Source organism: Poecilia formosa, unplaced genomic scaffold (genome assembly GCF_000485575.1).
Source record: "Poecilia formosa unplaced genomic scaffold, Poecilia_formosa-5.1.2 Scaffold134, whole genome shotgun sequence".
Lineage (NCBI taxonomy): Eukaryota > Metazoa > Chordata > Actinopteri > Cyprinodontiformes > Poeciliidae > Poecilia > Poecilia formosa.
Genome location: NW_006800073.1, coordinates 1364848 through 1382790, shown reverse-complemented (window position 1 = coordinate 1382790; position 17943 = coordinate 1364848). Strand labels below are relative to the sequence as shown.

The 17943-nt window shown below is 35.8% G+C and overlaps 1 protein-coding gene across 8 annotated transcripts; it reads left to right on the top strand.

The window, feature by feature from the left end:
* The first annotated feature begins 651 nt into the window (after positions 1–651).
* Positions 652–17927, top strand: LOC103144977 (fibroin heavy chain). 8 transcript variants are annotated; one of them, XM_016676411.1, is made up of 24 exons: positions 652–764; positions 2184–2231; positions 2345–2371; positions 2755–2814; positions 2924–2956; positions 3622–3696; positions 3769–3846; positions 4898–4927; positions 5006–5050; positions 6715–7491; positions 8362–8412; positions 8502–8549; positions 8648–8698; positions 10422–10475; positions 10656–10691; positions 10795–10836; positions 11415–11459; positions 13767–13808; positions 13979–14035; positions 15189–15263; positions 15468–15500; positions 15585–15623; positions 17005–17061; positions 17603–17927. In XM_016676411.1, the coding sequence occupies exons 1-24, from the start codon at positions 698–700 to the stop codon at positions 17605–17607; spliced, it is 1875 nt and encodes a 624-aa protein (XP_016531897.1). In that variant the 5' UTR covers positions 652–697; the 3' UTR covers positions 17608–17927. The 8 variants fall into 8 exon arrangements, with proteins under 8 accessions (XP_016531897.1, XP_016531895.1, XP_016531901.1 ...); XM_016676409.1 differs by having other exon boundaries at positions 10653–10691; XM_016676415.1 differs by lacking the exon at positions 8502–8549 and having other exon boundaries at positions 10653–10691.
* Positions 17928–17943: the final 16 nt, after the last annotated feature.

Genomic DNA, 17943 nt, shown 5'->3' with positions numbered 1-17943 from the left:
TATAGGATCTTATTTTAAATAAATAATTCCTAAATATTGATGAAAAAGTTTTGGTTCCACTTTCAGATTATTGTCTTGTTATAAGTGAAATAATCCTACCAGTATTTTTTAATAAATATTTAGGAATTATTTACTTAGAAAAGCTCCTACATCTTCCTGAAAAGTTATTTGTAAGTTTCTTTTTGTCTTATTTCAGATGTGTGTGGCAGAAACTAAGCAAAAATCTGCAGTGAAATTACTAGTTCGTAAAACTAACAGGCAAACTTCCAGCTAGAAACAGGAGCTTAATTTAAGTTAATAATTCCTTAATATTAACTAAATAGTACTACTGTAGTTCTATTGGCAGATTGTTTAAGTTATAACTTGGGAAAGTGTCTTGAAATAATCTGCCGGTTCAACTAGTATTTTTTCATCAATATTAAGCAAATATTGTATTGAAATCAGCTCCTATATGTTGCTGAAAACTTACTTGTAAGTTAGTTTGTTTTATTTCAGGTGCTCTAAAATATTTGCAGTGTAAACCAGACAAAGATACTTTAGTGTTTTTGCAGTGTGTGCATATGGATCCTCAGCTTATGGAAACATCGGGCCGGTTGGAGGCGTCAGGCTGCAGAGGGAGTGTCGTTAGAAAAACCCGGGTATATATGAGAGGTGAGGACGTCTCTGCAGCAGCTTTCTGTCTCCTTCCGGCTCCATCATGCTGCTCCGCGCTCTGCTGCAGACGTCACTGGTTCTCTGGCTGGCTCAGCAAACTCTGCAAGGAGGTGAGAAATACAAACTTACAACAAACAGTTTGAAATCCAGTGAAACGGAAACATTTTTATTACACTTCAACATGAATTACTACCAGAGCTGGGAAGAAATTAGTTACATTTACTTGAGTAATTAAATGCACTTTTAGGAGTATTTCTACTACTCTGTACTTTTACTTGAGTAAAGTTCCTGGATTACTTAGTTACTCATCACTCAGTGTGAATGGGTAACTTCACTCATTCACACTGAGTGAACAAAAAGCCTGTTTTAATCAGTTTCATGAGTTTTATAACAAAACAAATTAATTTGGAAAAAAATAATTTTGTTATTTTATAATTATGTTATTTATATGAATTATTTTCATTTTGGTCTTTAAAATACCAAAATTTCTACTTTAGTTTTTATTTTGGTTTGTCTGATGATTTAATTTTTAAGTATTAAATCAGATGTTTTGATTAGTTACACTGCAAAAACTTACAAAGTATTGTTGAATAGTTTCTAATGCAAATATCTCAGTACACTTGAAATGAATCTTAAAGGTTACTTTTAGCACAATATAGGAGCTTGTTGTAAGTCACTGACTTCTTTATATCGATTTAAAAAAAAGTACTAGTTCGATTGGCTGATTATTTTTCCTGAAGTAATCTGTCAGTGGAACTAGTGATTATTCATCAATATTAAGGAATTATTGGCTAAAAAAGCTCCTACATCTTGCAGAAAAATATCTTTTAAGTTAGTTTAGTATTTTTTCCAGCATACAAAGATATTTGCATAAACTGGACAAAGAAAACTGGGTGAAACTTTGTGTTTTTGCAGTGTTTTCAGTACCTGAGTAACTTCTTTACCAAATACTCTTTTACTCCTTTAACTTTCTGGATGTCTACTTTTTGCTTTTATTTGAGTAAAAATATGTTGAAGAAGTGTTACTCTTACTTGAGAACCGTCCTACTCACCTCTGATTAATACGATATTAAATATTCAGCAAGAAATTTGCTGAATTTGCAAAAACAGAAGAAGCGAGAGATGAAAAAGCGGCGTAATTTCAGTTAAAACTTGATTAATGATCTTCAGTGACTTTCTCTCGCCTCCCTGTTAAATATCATGTCTGTGAGACTGAGGAGGAGAAGACAAAGCGGTGAATATGTGGCTCCATGACTGCCGGCCAGTCGCTGTGGTTCATATTCTGTTTTCTGCAAATCAAAGGCAGGAAGAATCTGAGCAGATTGTGAGAAAAACTTAAAAGCTCCGCAGAGTCGCTACATTTTATCCTCCGTTTTCTTTTAATCTCATTTTTATAACACCTGCAGGTTTCTGTACACTGTGTGTTAATCTTTCCACAGTAACATGCATATTGGTTGTTTGTTGTGATTGAATAGGAAGTTCGCAAAGTTTTTCTGTTACTATGTATTCATGCATTCTCTATATTCCAGGAGTTAATCCTCAAAATGTTGCCTTTGGGAGAGCGCTGCCAGTTCGAGGTACGATAATTCCTGAAATGTTTTATTTATTCCTTTTTATTAAGAAAAAAGAAACATACATAAAAAATCAAAATGGGCTTGTAATTCAGACAAATGTCTCATTTCTGTTTCAGGTGTTGGTATTGGAGTAAAACCTGGAGGTCAGCCTTTACGTCTTCATCTGTTCACAACTAAATCTCTTACATTTAAAGCATAAAAGCTGCATTTATTACATTTATTCGAGTATGTTCATCTATTTTTCTGTGTAAACAAAAACATAAAAACACAACAAAACTCTAAACATTTGGACAAACATTTACAAATTATTGGAGAATTTGCTTTCATTCTGGAAAAAAAAAAAGATCTTTCTTTAAAATTTTATGCTACAATATCGACAATATTGCCTCCTACTGGTCAATAATGAGTATTGTAGATTTTTTTAATGCCATTTATTTTGCAAACATAGATGCCAAAAACCTGTTTACAAAAAAAAAAAAAAAAAAAAAAAAACGCAAATAAAAAGTCGGTCTTCTTTTCTTTCCAGTTACTGGAGCCCTGGGAGCAGTAGGAAACCAATATGGCACAAAAGCAATGAAGACTGGGAGTATGTCATTTATTTCCAGATTAAAACCACTCCCTGTGAACTAATAACTTTAAAAAGAGCCATTTTTGTATTTAATCTTTGTATTTATTTGTGTATATTTTCATCTCAGTTGGACGTTATCCTGCGGCTCATCTTGGTGTTGGTAAGTTAAGATCAAATTCTTATTAATAATTGTAGCGTTAGCAGATAGACGTCAAGGCAAAGTCAAAATAATTCATTTTAAAGGTTTCCTGATCAGGTTCGGATTAGTCCATGAGTGAAACAAAACATTTGCTTTTGCACAAAATCATCCTTAGATATTGATATTTTAGTTTGGTCAGTTCTGTCTTTTATAAGCTTCTTTTACTTTATGGGGTACTGCCACTTTAAATCCAAATTAGCTGCTGCAGGCAGCCATTTTACATTTTACAGCTGCATTTAGAGGTAAAACCAGCTCAAATTCTGTTTGGGTTGCTAGGTAACCTAAGCCTAGCAACTAGACTGTGGTTGCTAAGTAACGGCGGAGTGCCTCTGGAATGGGACTCAACATTCTGGTGGTTTTTGAAACGGCTCATTTTTCAGACCCCGAAAAACATCAACTTATTACCAAAAGACAACTGGGTGTTTTTTTAAGCATGTAGGCTGTTTTTAGAAGCAGCTGAGAGCCAAATGGAAGTTCAAAAACATAAAAAATGGGAACTTTACATAAAGTTAAACCGATGTCAAAGCAAACTAAAAAGTCGTATTATGATTTTTCTCTATTTGAGTCAAATTATTGAACCAAATGGCAGTGAACTAGCACAAACTTTAGTTTCCACTGGCGTCCAGGAGGACACAGATCTCTCGGACTGGGAGGAAGAGGAGGCCTGAAGCCCGGTGGATATGGATCCCCGGTGGGATACGGTAGGTGATCCTCCATCTTTTTCACAAATTGCCCCTTTTGCCTCCATTTATGCCTCACTCCTGTGATTTCAGGCGCCAGCCTGGGAACAGGAATGGGACTGGGCGCTGGGCTCACCAACGGACTGGGACTGGGCCAGGCAGGAAAACGTGGTAAGATCAGCAGGAACCAAGTTCTACACCAGGAGTGATTCACTTATTTTGGGTCAAATAAAGATCATAGAAACCATTAACTTTCAAATTATGGATAGCTGTCTCTGCATTCAATAAGTTCTTAAAATTAAATATTTAATATCTTTTCAGATTGATCTGTCCCTCCAGGATTTCATGTTTTTTTTTTTTTGTGATTTTTTTTGCAGTCACTGATTTTCTGGTGCTAATTTAGAAATATTTGCAAAATTTGACATTTTGTTACTAGTCACATCGATCACAGACTATAACTTGAACATTTGAAAAAACTTGAATTAAAAAACATTCAGCGCCATCATCCTCAAAACTACTTCCTGTCATCTTCTTCTTCATGGTTTCTGCCAGCAGTAACATGCGGTTGTTGATCATGTGATTCATGTGATGTGAACAAAGTCATTCAATTTACAGTTTTGTAAAATAAACTAATTACTTCCTTAAAAACATTTGCTCATCTTAGCATCCAAAAAATTTTTTATTGAAAAACAAGGAATTTTTATTTTTAATTGAGGTGTTTCCATTAACAAAATTTATTTTCAAAAAATCAAATTGTGCAGTTATATGGTCAATGGAAATGCAGCTTCTGCTGCATTACTTCAAAATAAAATGCAGGGATCTGTTGGTTCTGTGAAAAACTGGAGCATACAGATAAAAACTGCTTTGACTTGATTGATAAAATTATAATTGATCATATGATTGTTATCTTGAAGGTTCTGTTTTGGCTCACATAGTAACCTGTGGCAGGCTGGATTTGCCTCCCATATCTTAAGTTTGACACATTTGATTTGAACTTTCACTCACATAAGGGTTAAATTTTGATATTCTTGTTGTTTTGACGGTAAACTGTTTATGAAAGAACCACTGAAACCTGTACTTCTGCTTTTATGTCTCTGTTGCATTTTACCAAAACTACAAAAAACATTTAGTCTTTGTGTCTAACGTCACAGAGTTCCATCAGGAAATATTTTATCCATCTTTTAAGTCAGATTTCAACTTTTTCTTTCCTGTGACTTTCCAGTCTATGGTGCAGGCCTCGGCCAACTTCCAGGTAAATACTTTGCTTTTTCCACGATTATTCATCAAAACAGCTTGCCTTATTTAAATATTGGTTTGTTTTCAATGCCAGGATATGGAGCTTTCCCTGGGATGGGGTACCAAGGAGTACGGCCAGGTTAGTACTGAATCCTCATCCTCTGCACCTGCTTTGTGATTTATGGCCTTTTTTATACAAACATAATTTCCAATATCTTCTATTTTTACTCAAATTTCCTGAATTTGGAGCATTTTTCCTTGTGGTTACTGGTGCAATGGTTTTCTGCAGCTAAAGTTTTCTGTTACCAATGCATACAGTCAGTATAACTAATGTAGGTGTAAACACAGACATCTGTCACATCTGCTTTCATTTAAAGTTTTACTGAGATATTCTATCAATCAGGGGATACAAGAATCTACAAATGTTCATGTTCATGTCTCAATATTTCTTTGTTTTATCTTTATGCATCACTTGCACATAAATTTATCGTTCTGTTATTTCCTCAAACTGAATTACTGTTTCTCTTTGAAAAGAAAATCACATCTGTTTGCTGACTGCTGATTGCTGCTGTTTGAACATGTTTGAATGTCTTCTGCATGTTTGCATTGGCATCAATGAATGTGTGGATACTGCAGCTTAAAACAGACATGTGGGGTTAGAAAACGTGGTTTTTGGTAATTTTGTTTATCTTCTGCTAAACTGTGTTTTAGATGAAATCTGAGAAATGTTGTTTTAATGTTTTGGGTTTCTTTTGTGATCCTCTCTAATTACTTCTGGATTTATTACGGTTAGAAAAGGTCTAACCATAATAACTTACTACGGTTTTGTCATATTGTGTTCAGTTTCTCGGTTTATTCTTGTGTTCATTTCCTTGTACATTTGGATTTAATTCTCTTAAGACGGCCTAGTATTTTGTGCATGCGTAATTCAGATTCCTTTTGTGTGTCTTCCCTCTTGAACAGCTGTTCCTGACCAATATGGCAAAACCTTAATGGTAATAATTACAAACCTATATGGCAAAACTTTAGTGACAATAACAACAAGCTTACATGGCAAAACCTTACTGGTAATAACTAAGTATGGCAAGACCTTTTCCAACAATAATAAACCCAGAAGTAATTATAGAGGAACATAAAAAAACAAAACACTGGCAGCTGTGGATCATAACAATGAATTTCCTTTGATTAGCTATAATTATCAGTAGCCTCATTAAAATTGCAAAACATAAGTACATTAAAGTTTAAATACATTAAACTTCACTTTACACTTCCGTCTTATAAAAAGCCCTTTTAAACAAGAATCTTGGTTTTCTCAGAAGTATTGTTGAACTCCATTCATTCATTCATCTCTTCATGTAATTTTTCAACAATTAAAAGAAATTGTGCCTAAGGAGTTTATTCATCATAACGAATTATGTAAATGGATAAAATGCGTTGTCATCATGCAGTCGGTGTTTGTTGGGCTTTGTGAATGATTGGTCTGTCAGAGTCACATGTTGTCGTTTTCTCGGCTCAGGTTGGGTTATAAAGCTGTACTCTTAAAGTTTTCTTCCTTTCTTTGTTCACAATTTTCTAAAAATCAGAAGAAAACTGGATTTTCCAACTAAACTAACTTCATACCACAAATAATTTGCATCTAAAGCACTGATTGTTGTCTGAAGGAGGAGTTTAGCTTCACCTATTAGCATAAAAAAAATCAGTTCTTGTTCAAATACCAGGACAGTCAGTGCGTCTTCCTCTGCAGGAAACGCGCCAACTGTCCAAACAGGAAGTTGTGAGTGCATGATGATATTTCTCTGCCAGGTGTGTCTGCGGCAGATTTGGGTGGACCTGAAGGGGCGAGTCTGGCACAAGCAGCTCAGGATCTTAAAAGAGAAAAGAGCCGAGCTGTAGATGAAATGCTTGGAGAGCGAGAACAATCGCTGAGGAGAAGCAACGTTTTCGGTCCGACTGTTCCCAGAATTCATGCAAGAATCGAAGTCAAACGATTCAATCCGAACGTACCGCCATCAAATCTCAGACCCTCATTTCCTCTTGATAAACAGGATAAAATTCTTGGTGGAAAATATGAACCTGGAGCTCATGAGGCCATGCTAGCAGGCGCTGGCATAAACAGACAACTTCCTGTTGATCAAGACGCCAAAAGTCTGGATTCCTACAATTCTGGTCTTCACAATCCCAGAGAAACGGCAAATCAAGATGTTAAAAACTGTGGAGCTCCTGCTGGTTTGCCAGAAATGTTGGGCTTTAGTCCCTCGGAGGGTAAAGCTGGGAAACGCTTCGGGTGTAAAAATCTTCCTGCTCAAGGTCAAGATGGCAGAAGCGATGTTTTCTCCACCGTGCAACGTCAAGCAGCCATCAATCCTTTAACTGCACCAGAAAGCAGTCAGGACCTCCAGAGACGTCTGGCTCAAGACAAAATCAGGGCCAGAGACGGATCCCAGCGCTACGATCCGATCAGGGCCCAAAGTTTGGGCGTCACCTTAACCAGAGAGGAGCAGGAAGTTGGCGGTTTTACTCAAGAAGATGCCAGACTCCTTTCTGAAGCTGAACATGTAAACAGAAAGTCACAGGCGGCAAGTAAGAGAAAAGCTTCGTCTTTTTCCACCATTTTCATGTTTTCGTAGATCATATTCACCCTCAGATAATAATCCTATCATCTTATCTTTAATATGCATCAGCACTTCTGTGTATTTAATATTCTTTTCCCTTCAGCAGCAGAATATGGCGTCCCTCAGGGTTCTGTTCTGTCCTCTTCTTTTTTGTTTATGTCTGCCTTTTTTCTTTGTAATGTCTTGTAAATAACTTTAAAATTATGTTCCTTTGATGATGAAAAATACAGACTTCATCCATGGACGGAGATAAAGTTTCTAAGCCTCAAGGAGAATAAAACTGATGTTTGTTTTTTTACCTTTGGTAAAGCTTCTTGTCAGCATGGCCCTAAAACTCTGTATTTGGGTGAAAGAACAATAACAACAACAAAAAAACATTTTTTTTCTTACCATTATAAAAGTAAAAGTGGAATTTGCTAAATGCTACAGGGAATTTAATCGAAAACTTGATTTCATCAGATGAGACGAAGGTTGAAATTTTCATCAACAAACACTCCCAAGTGAATCTGTGGCTAAAAGAAACAAAAAACACAGCAAGTTATGCCTTCTGCTAAGTATGGGGTAGGATCTGTGGTGCTGTGGGCCTGTTTGGTCTGTTATTGTTTTATGTATTTCTCACATTTCAGTTTCTGGATTCTCTGGATTTATTCCAGGAAAGTTTCCACCTGGTGCAGAAACTGCAAATAAAACATTTTTCTTCCAAACAAACTTGCAGACAGTTTATGTTTTCTGTCCCTTTTCTCTCTCGGTTTAGAGAAACTCCAGACTGACTCCAGTCCTCCAGGTGAACTAACGGCACCAACTGAGATTTTTCTTTCTTTTCTTGGTTTGTCTGCAGGTTACGCTGGAGGAGCAGGAAACTATCTGGGTGCTGCAGGTTACGGAGCAGGTAACATCTGGCCTTCATCTCAGGAAGTTTCTCTCCTTTTCAGCCGATTTAGTAACTGATGATAAATATTTCTCTTGTTTTTCTCACAGGTTTAGGACAGGGCGCCTATCTGGGAGGGGCTGCTGGAAAACTTAGTGGTTAGTCTTTAGATTTATTTAATTCTGATTCAAAAATTTGTTTAAATTTTGGTTGTTAACTTCTACGTTTTTCTCTTTTTCTGAATCCCACATCCCAGCTGCTGCTGCGCTCGGACAGGGCGCGTATCCACAATCAGGGAAATCAAACGGTGAGCGCGTGGCAATCGTTCTTACATCTTTTAAATTATTATATGTTTTTTCTGCAGTTAGCATTTTTCTTCAAAGCTGGATATGAACTTTTTATGCTGCATGACCAGATCCAAAAAATTGTGTGAGAATGTAGAACGTAATGTAAATAAATAAAAATTATTTTGCAAAATTCTCTATATAAGATGCTCTAATTCCTCCAGATATTTTTTAACATCTGGTACTCCACCTCTAGGCTTCATTTTGATATTTCTAAGTCTTCATTTTACCTTCTTTGCTATATTTCTATTATTTAATTAAGCATTTTAAAACCAATGCAGCTGTTAAAATCTCTTATTTAGATATCAATTAGTATAAAATATGATTATTTCTGAGTCAAATGGTTTTTGAAACACCTTTTTTCTTCATTTTTATTTTTAATTCACCAGTTATTGTATGTACAACAAACATTACAGACTAACAAAAAGCCAGAAGGGGTGTTGATCTCCAAAATATATAACCAGATAAAAGAATGAATAATAGAAACACAAATGAAATAACAAACCAAACAAACAGATATACATTAAAATGGACATATTAAAAAAAAGACAAAACATGACAATTGGTGTCACAACAAAAACGATGAAGTTGTTTAACAAATGTGGATCTTTTAACCTCGGCAGTTATTTTCTAATTTTGATTTATTTTTCTGTTGTCTAATGTTCCCTGATTAACCCAGTGTCACAGATATTCTGGGTAGAGTGGAAAAGAGAAAGGAAGTAGATAAATAAATAAAAGTATGTGCAGTTTGAACCTGATGTCAGGTGAGGCAGCAGAAAATCCGAGGCTGCTCCTGATTTGCCTTGTAAACTCGTTATTTGCCTGCAAACCAAAGAGTTTTGTCTCTTCAGCGTCTTGTGATTTTCTTTGTGGTGAATCTTAAAGCTTCTGAAAGTGAAAACTTATCGTCCTTTCATGTGGATTTGAAGCCAGTCTGGTTTACAAACCAAAATAAACTTTCATTATGGGGTTCTGTTAGTGCCAAAAATGTCGGTGTGTCTATGTAAGCCACATATGTAGTGTACTTGGATACTGCAGTGCAAAAAAAACAAACAGATTTTTACAGTAATTTATTATTATTACAGTAATTTTGGTCTAGATTCTAATGCAAATACCTCAGTACACTTAAAATAAGACAACATTTAGGAGCTTGTTTTAAGTCAATAAGTTCTTACTTGGTAAGATTTAGTATTTTTGCAGTGTGTAAATGAAAATTCATGTTCTACACTTTTCTATGTCAAGACTTAAGATGAAGTCTCTTCATTTGAATACAACTGAAAACACATAGTTTGCTTCTTTGTGTCATAAAAAAAATCTGTTCAGCTCAAAATATCAAACACCACTGTCACAAATCTAGAAGAAACATACCAAGCACACAATTTAAACTGGATTTAAATAAAAACAGAGAAAGAAATTATTTTTCTTTCTAAAAAAATCATTTGAAAACAAAACAAAATTTCAAAATTTGGGTCAAATTTTACAGAACTATTAAATACTTCTACAAAATGAAATTTAAACGTATCTAAATTTAGTATTTAGTTTTGTTTCTGTAATTTGTTTCTTTTTTATATGACATATTTTAGAAAATAACCACCTTATATAGACATAAAAGCATATTTTTGTCACTAGTGGGACTCCGTACCCATATTGCATCCTGTACATTATGCTTTTAATCTGCTGTGACAGGATACGGTGATGGCGTGACGGGATACCTTGGTGCCATGGCTGGTAACGGCTTCGGTAAGCGCCGACACAGCAATATAGATGCAGAAAAGCTTGCATTAAAATTCTCACTTTCCAAACTGACGTCCACTTAAAACACACCTACATTTTGCTTTGAAAGTTTTTGTTTTGATTGTGAACAGAGATGCTGATGAAAGTTTTGGCATAAAACCTTCTTTCCTCTTTGTCTCCCAACAGGTTATGGAAACGGATACGGTGATGGTTACGGAGCAGGTGAGTAAATCCACATATGGGTGAGAAAAAAAAGGGTAAAACTTGGTTTAGTTAACAAATAATTAGCTAATTAGTGCTAATTGGAGCTATGGTTACCCTGCAGACTTAGCTGATGGTGCTGAGAGCAAATCAGGAAAGATTGAAGGTAACAATAACCTGTTGAAAACCTCCAACAGGTGATGATGACACTAACAGCTGGACCCTTAACCTGCAGCTTTAAAAACAATGATAGGCTGTCTGCTTATGGATACATATCCACTGGGTGTAGCTATTGTGAAGCTGGCCAGTTTCTTCTGGTACACTGTAAAAACACACAATCTTACCCAGTTAAGTTTGGTTGTGAAATAAGACAAAACTAACTGAAAAATAACTTTTCAGCAAGAAAAAGGAGCTTCTTTTGAATTAGTAATTCATAAATATTATGAAAAAGTACTAGTTCCATTGTCAGATTATTTCACTGATAGCATATGAATAATGTCTTGTTATGAGTGAAATGACCTGCCAATGGAACTAGTACGTTTTTACCAATATTAAAGGATTATTTACTTAAAACAAGCTTCTCTATATGTTGCTGAAAAGTTATTTTTTAGTTAGTTTTGTCTTATTTCAAGATTTTGTGTTTTTTCCACTTTGGTTTCTGGTTTCTTGCTCGCAGGTTTATTAAAAGGTTTGCTTTTAATATTTATTTTTTGACTGACATTTTTTCTTTTCCGGATGTTTCAGCTCTCGGTACAGGAGGCTACGCCGGACCGGTCCAGGGTGGCTATGGTAAGAACCAACCCATTACGAAATTGATGGTACATAATTATTATTATTAACTTTTTTGAGCCAATACAAATTTTATGTTTTAGTTCCAAGTGGGGTTATGCTGAGTAGGTATTTGTAATCACTATCTTCAAAAGGCAGGTTATTTTGTACTTGAAATGCTTCTCTTCAAACGTTACATTTAGATTTAAAATGTAACATTTGAAGTTCTTAGGTTACACAACATTTTTTGAACTCTAAGCAGTACTTTGTGATATGAATATTGAATGCACCAATATTATGATGAAGTTATATTTGCAATATATTGTGACCTCAGATAAATCAATGCACTCAGCTAGAAGTTTCTGTCCAACCCTGATGTAAATATTGAATATGGCCACCATACGTGTAAAATTTTGTTCTAGCCTTTGGAATAAGGCATAGAATAAATTATTAGCCTGATTACTAACCCAAAAACACATTATGCTGCCTTCCAAGACAAGTAAAACACAATATAAGTTTGAAGAGTCCATGAATCATCAGGGAGTGAAGCTAACATGTAGCTAACTTGAAGAGCTAGCAGCTCTGATAAGATAACCAGTGAGCATAAAAGCTCATTCAAGAGTTGGTTCCAAAAATCTAAAACAAACAAGCAAATCATAAAACCAGCTACGTTTGATATTTGGGATTAAAACAGAAGCTAATCAGACTGAATATGTTCACTAAGGAAAGTGGTTCATTGTTGGTAGGGGAACTGGAAACAACGAGATTCAAGCCGCCAAAGGCTTAAAGGTGACCTCTTATGTTTCATTTAACAGGTTAGGATTGGTCAATGGTCTGTACAAAACATGTTCATTATTTTTTTTAAAATAAATAAATAATGAGATTTTAATCTGTTTAGTTCTGTTAACTGTGTGTAGTGAAGCTACTCTACTCATGACCCACATTCACCATGGTTTTATCTGAAAAACGATGACGGCAGATAGTAAAAATGAGATTCACCACAAATTTAAAACATAGCAAGAAAAAAACAAGTCTGCAGAAAGACCTGTTTGTTCTTCAGGGTTGATTTACTTTCCATCCAGGACTTCTACAGGTCCATGATTCTGAAAGGGCAGCTAATATCTCTGCAGACCGCACACATCCTGGACACAAACTCTAGACATTTACCTTCAGGTTAGCTGTTAGCTAACACAGACAGCTTGCACCCATTTTCTGTCTCTCTGATGTTTGACATCATGCAAATTTGAACTAAATCTTGTTTATTTCACAGCGACAAGCATTAATACCCATATTTACCACGGTCTTATCTTAAAAACACAACATCAACTAATGGTAAAACTGAAAAATATCACTGTGAAGATAGTGGCTTCTTTTCTGGTTTTGATCAAATTAAATATGCATGTGTCAAATTAAGTTCAATGTTAAACAGAACAGGACCAGACAGCACTGAGCAGTTAGGTTTGTAGAGGATCATCTGGGTTGATCTTCGCACACAAAAATGGCTGCAAACAGACGTACAATTATACAACAGTATGCCTTTGAGAAGCATAAGTGGAGCCTCCTGCACAACCAACAAGAATGCAGCAAGTAGTTTCTGGATAGTAAGTCAACAGCAAAGCACTTGTCTTTTCCAGCAGCCATTGTACAGCTGACCAAACATGCTGGAGTTCCACTGGGGTTGTTGGTAACACTCTGGGCTCGGGCTCGGCACCGATGCTAGGTAATGGCGCAGTGCCCATTGATTGTGACTTGTCAAAAAAACAGCTGGCATTTTTAAGCACCTGGCTGTTTTTAGTGGCAGTTGAGATGCAAATGGAAGCACAAAATCGTGCAAAATGTGAATTTTGCAACTTTGGTCCCCTTTAACAGTCTGAGTGGCCAGAGTGACACCATGCATATTTGCACTAATTCAACCTTGTCTTCCTTTTTTGTAAAACACTCCATGTATGTTTACACAATAACTTGTTTCCCCTTTTTAAATATTTAAATTGAAAATGTCTTTACTGAGAGCGTAGACTTGGTAAAGAAGGAAGTATGACAGTAGTTTGTAGGTGATTACTTCAGTTATTAAAAGCGCTTCTCCAAATAGCCTGAAAAGTTACTAAATGACTCAGCAGTAAGACGCTAACTGCTCATAAATACTGCAAACAACCCCATTTAAATGAGGCAGAAGTGTTTTTAGTAAACGTTACTTCTGCTACAAACATTAAAAGCAGAAAAAAGTTACTCCTCCGCTCCCCGAGTTTACATTTTTATGTATCAGAACATAGCTAAAAACACCCTTCATCATGAAACATTTCCACTAAACTGTTGTTAATTTGTCTGCAGGAGGACTTGGTGCAGGGCTGGAATCAGTTGGTGGTAAATATGGTGAGAGCTGCAGAAACGACCTCGTCCTCCTGTCACATGATGAGTAGATGCTGCTCTGCAAGCGTGACTCAGAAGTCAAGCATGTCTCACACCGGGATCTGAAGCAACATGTAGGCTGCAGGATAAGAAATGTTATGAGTCACCTGAGTCAGGTGTTGTTTTCCTTTCAGGAGGAGCCGGTCAGGTTCCGTATGGTAACGCTCCGGTGATCCCTGCTGGACTGGAAGGTAGGAGTTTCCTGTGCAACTCGTCACAGCAAAAACACTAAATACTACCAAGGACTTTTGGTCTAGTTTCTAGTGCAAATGCCCTGCTACACTTGAAATAAGACAAAACTAAAGTACAAGTAAGTTTTCACTAAGGTATGGGACCTGGATTTAAGTCAATAATTCCTTAAAATTGATAAGAAAGTAGAATATATAAGTGATATAACATGACTTTTCCCCCATATTATAAGTTAAAGGGGCAGTATTAAGTAAAATCAACTTTTTTTTAGCGTTTTCATCATGTTATGATGTTATTCCTCCATCAAAAACATACCTGGATTGTTGCTTTGATTCTTTCATGCTTGAGAAGTCATTTAATCTTCATCCATTCAGCTGAACAAAACGCCTGGGTGGACGTAGCTCCGCCTTCAGGGCGCTGCTCCTCCTCAAAGCTGCAGCTTCCAAGCATCCACCTCACAGAGCAGCGCTTTCCCCACTCAGCTCCTTCAGACTAGCCAGCAGCAATTAGCAAACACCCAGTGGGGCTCATTATGTCAGATACTTCCCAATAAAAACTTTGCTAAAGGGTTAATGGAGGAGTCATGTTGTGACGACTTCCTGCAGGCGGAGTTTCAGAAAGAGCAGGAGTTCCTTAAAGGGACAGAGGCCCAATTTCGAGGTGTTAAACTACAAAGTTAGATTTCTTTTAAGTCGTATTTTTTTAACAACTGAAGGTAACATAGTTACTTGATTTTGCTATAAAAATCCTGAAATCACATAATACTACCATTTAAAATGTTCCACTTGCAGATTATTTAACTTAAAACTAATACTTTTTCATAAATATTAAGGAATTATTCACTTAAATCAACGTCTTTATCGTGCTGAAAATTACTTGCAGGTTAGTTTTGTCTGATTTAGATATTTACACTAGAAACCAAACAAAAATACTTGGCAAGATTTAGTATTTTTGAAATGCAGATGTAGAAAATGAATAATTATTTGTCTTAAACTTTAATTTTCTTCTTTTTTAACAGAGAGAATGTCACTATCTTAAGTTGAATGTCACACTTTTTGTTTGTGTGAGACAAAACCTCTTTTTTTTTCCATGACAACCTCTGTTCTTCACACTCACAGCTCTCAGTATTGCGTAATGTCGCTTTATTTCCTTCAGGCGACGGCGGATACCCGTATGCAGCTCAGCAGCTCGGTCTTGCAGCTGAAAGCGCCAAAACCGCCAGCAAATACGGTGAGAGCATGCGAGAAACTGCGCACGACGGAAAAAAGGCCGTCTCTCTGGGGTGTTAGTTAGGTTTTCTGAAACCAGATGTACTACCACTGAGGTTATGACAAACATTTAAAAACACGTCTCTAAAAAGGAAAAAAAATACGATAACTTATTTATTTATATGATGATATTTAGCTGATTTTAATTATTTTCTTTCTGGTTTAGGTGCTGCTGCAGGATTTGGGACGCAACAAACAGGTGAGTTTTAGCAAAACCTTAATTTTGATGCTTAATCTTGATTCACGTTTGAAGTGTGACGTTTGGTTGTGTTTCCTTGTTAAGGTTTCGGCGCAGCGCTCGGAGCCTCTCAGGATGCTCTGGGTAAGTCAGTAAAAACCAGATACTTCCTCTAAGCTGATCAACTTCCACTCATTGTGATTTCAGCAGCTGTGCTCTTGCATGACGCAGAGTGTGAAAATGAGTTTCTCGTTTCTCCTTATGAGTTGGTTTTTAGTGTTTCTGTTGACTCAAACATTCAGAAATCTGTTGATAGCAAAACAATGAGCCTTAAAATAACATTTTATTTGAAAATGAAACTCTTTATGGATGCATTATAGCCTTTCAGCTTCTAGAGTTTAACATATTCTGTCTCAGAGTTAGATAGTTACAGTTACTTCAGTAACTTTTTTGGAAAAAAAAAATACTTTTAGGAGTATTTTTACTACTCTGTACTTACTTGATTAACTCTATAAAGAAGTATTGCTACTTTTACTTTAGTAAAATTTCTGGATTATCTTCCAACTGTGAGAAACTTCACTGAATGAAAAACAAACGGGTTTTAACCAAACATTAACCAGACACAGATTCAAACCTTTGTTAAAGTTTCATAAATTTTGTATTTAAAGAAATTGATTTGGAAAAATATTTATTTTACCTGATTTTGTATTTTTTTTTATATGAATTAGTTTCTCTAAAATACCAAAATCTCTTCATAACTTTATATTTTGGTCCATTTGATGACGTAATCTTTAAACAAATTATTTCTTTGAGCAGTTACTCAATACTTGAGTTGACTTTTTACCAAATACTTTTTTACTCTTACTTGAATAATTTTTTGGATGGTGACTTTTGTTCTTACTTCAGTAAAAACATGTTGAGGTAGTGCTACTCTCACTTTAGTACAAGTTTTGGTTAGTCTACCCACCTCTGGACACTGTGCGGTTACCTAGCAACCCCAGCAGAGCCCAGCCCCGTTACCTAGCAACCCAAGCAGAGCCCAGCCCCATTACCTAGCAACCCAAGCAGAGCTCCAACACATTTGGTCATTACACAATTTTGGCCATTACACAGCCAAAATTTCCAGATATGTTTACATTTCCGTCCTTCTTATTATGTAATTTTTAAATATTACATGATTGATGTTTTGATCAATTACTTGCTACTTGAGTAGACTTTTTTTTACAAAATACTTTTTTACTTTTACTTGAGTAAACATATGTTGAAGTTGTGCTGCTCTTACGTGAGCACACATTTTGGTTGCTCTACCCAGCTCTGGTCTTTCTCTCATTATTCTGGCATTTAGCGAATAGAAATTATTTTTGTAACTCCAACTGACCTAAAACAAGAGAAATTTGGTCGTATTTAACTCCAGACAGTGAGGGAAAAAATGTTTGTGTGTTTTCTTTGGAGTTCTGGATTAAACCGTTTTCAGATTTCAATTTTACTTTGAATGACTTTAAACTGGGGTGTTTTATTTTCACAGTGGAGCAGACTGGTAAATATGATGGACTGAATGCTGGCCTTGGTAACGGTTACAAAGGTTAGTATGATAAAACCTTGCAACTGACTTTCTGGGATCCTACGACTAGCATTAAATATACAGATTATTTGTTTACAAAGTATTGCTAGCATGAACTAACTAGCAAGGGATGTAACATAGACAACAACATTAGCACTCTTGTTAACTAGGTTAACATGATATATTAGTATCACCTAGCTAACATTATTAGTATGCAACAGAATTACTCAACTTACATGGTTTGTTTGAAAAAAAAAACACAACATTGTTAGTTCTTGCTGGTTTGCTAAGCATGGTTCTGACACACAATGTTAGCATGTGTATGCTCATGGTGCGTTTAAATACGGCTTGGAAATGGTGCGTTTAAATACGGCTTGGAAATGTGTGCTACCGCATTTTAGCAATGTATTAAAAGTATAAATGTTCGTTATGCACATCCCTATGAAAATCATGTATAATTTTCCTCTTTCTAATTTTTACACTACCTTGTGTTGGTAAATCTCATGAAATGTGTGTTTTTTGTTGTTGTTTTTGACTCAATTCTTTATCTGTCTTGAACCAGGTTAAGAAAATGCGGCCCTCTGTAGGTGGATCATCTCTATATTTCCAATGTAACGCATTAATGCAGAGTTTTATTCCTTCTGTTTGACTTTTGTTGTATGTTTTTACATTTCTCCATTTATTTGTCTTGACCTTGCAAAGCCTGCTGTACCTTGTGTTTTATTTCGTCAAAGTTTGAGTCAGATGATGACCATTATTAGATGCAAAGAGCAAGACATGTGTTTATGTTTTGTAAATCAAGATTAGCCTGATGATCTTATTGTTTCAGTTAAATAAGTCATCATGTAATGTGATGTTGAATAAAAAAGAAACTGTCTGAGACAATATATGATCTGACTTCAT

Excerpts from the sequence above, each read along its gene's own strand:
- LOC103144977 (XM_016676409.1), top strand. The coding sequence starts at position 698 with ATGCTGCTCCGCGCTCTGCTGCAGACGTCACTGGTTCTCTGGCTGGCT. Across the intron at positions 8,413-8,501 it reads TGCTGCAGGTTACGGAGCAG|GTTTAGGACAGGGCGCCTAT; the intron begins GTAACATCTGGC and ends TTTTTCTCACAG. Across the intron at positions 8,550-8,647 it reads GGCTGCTGGAAAACTTAGTG|CTGCTGCTGCGCTCGGACAG; the intron begins GTTAGTCTTTAG and ends CCCACATCCCAG.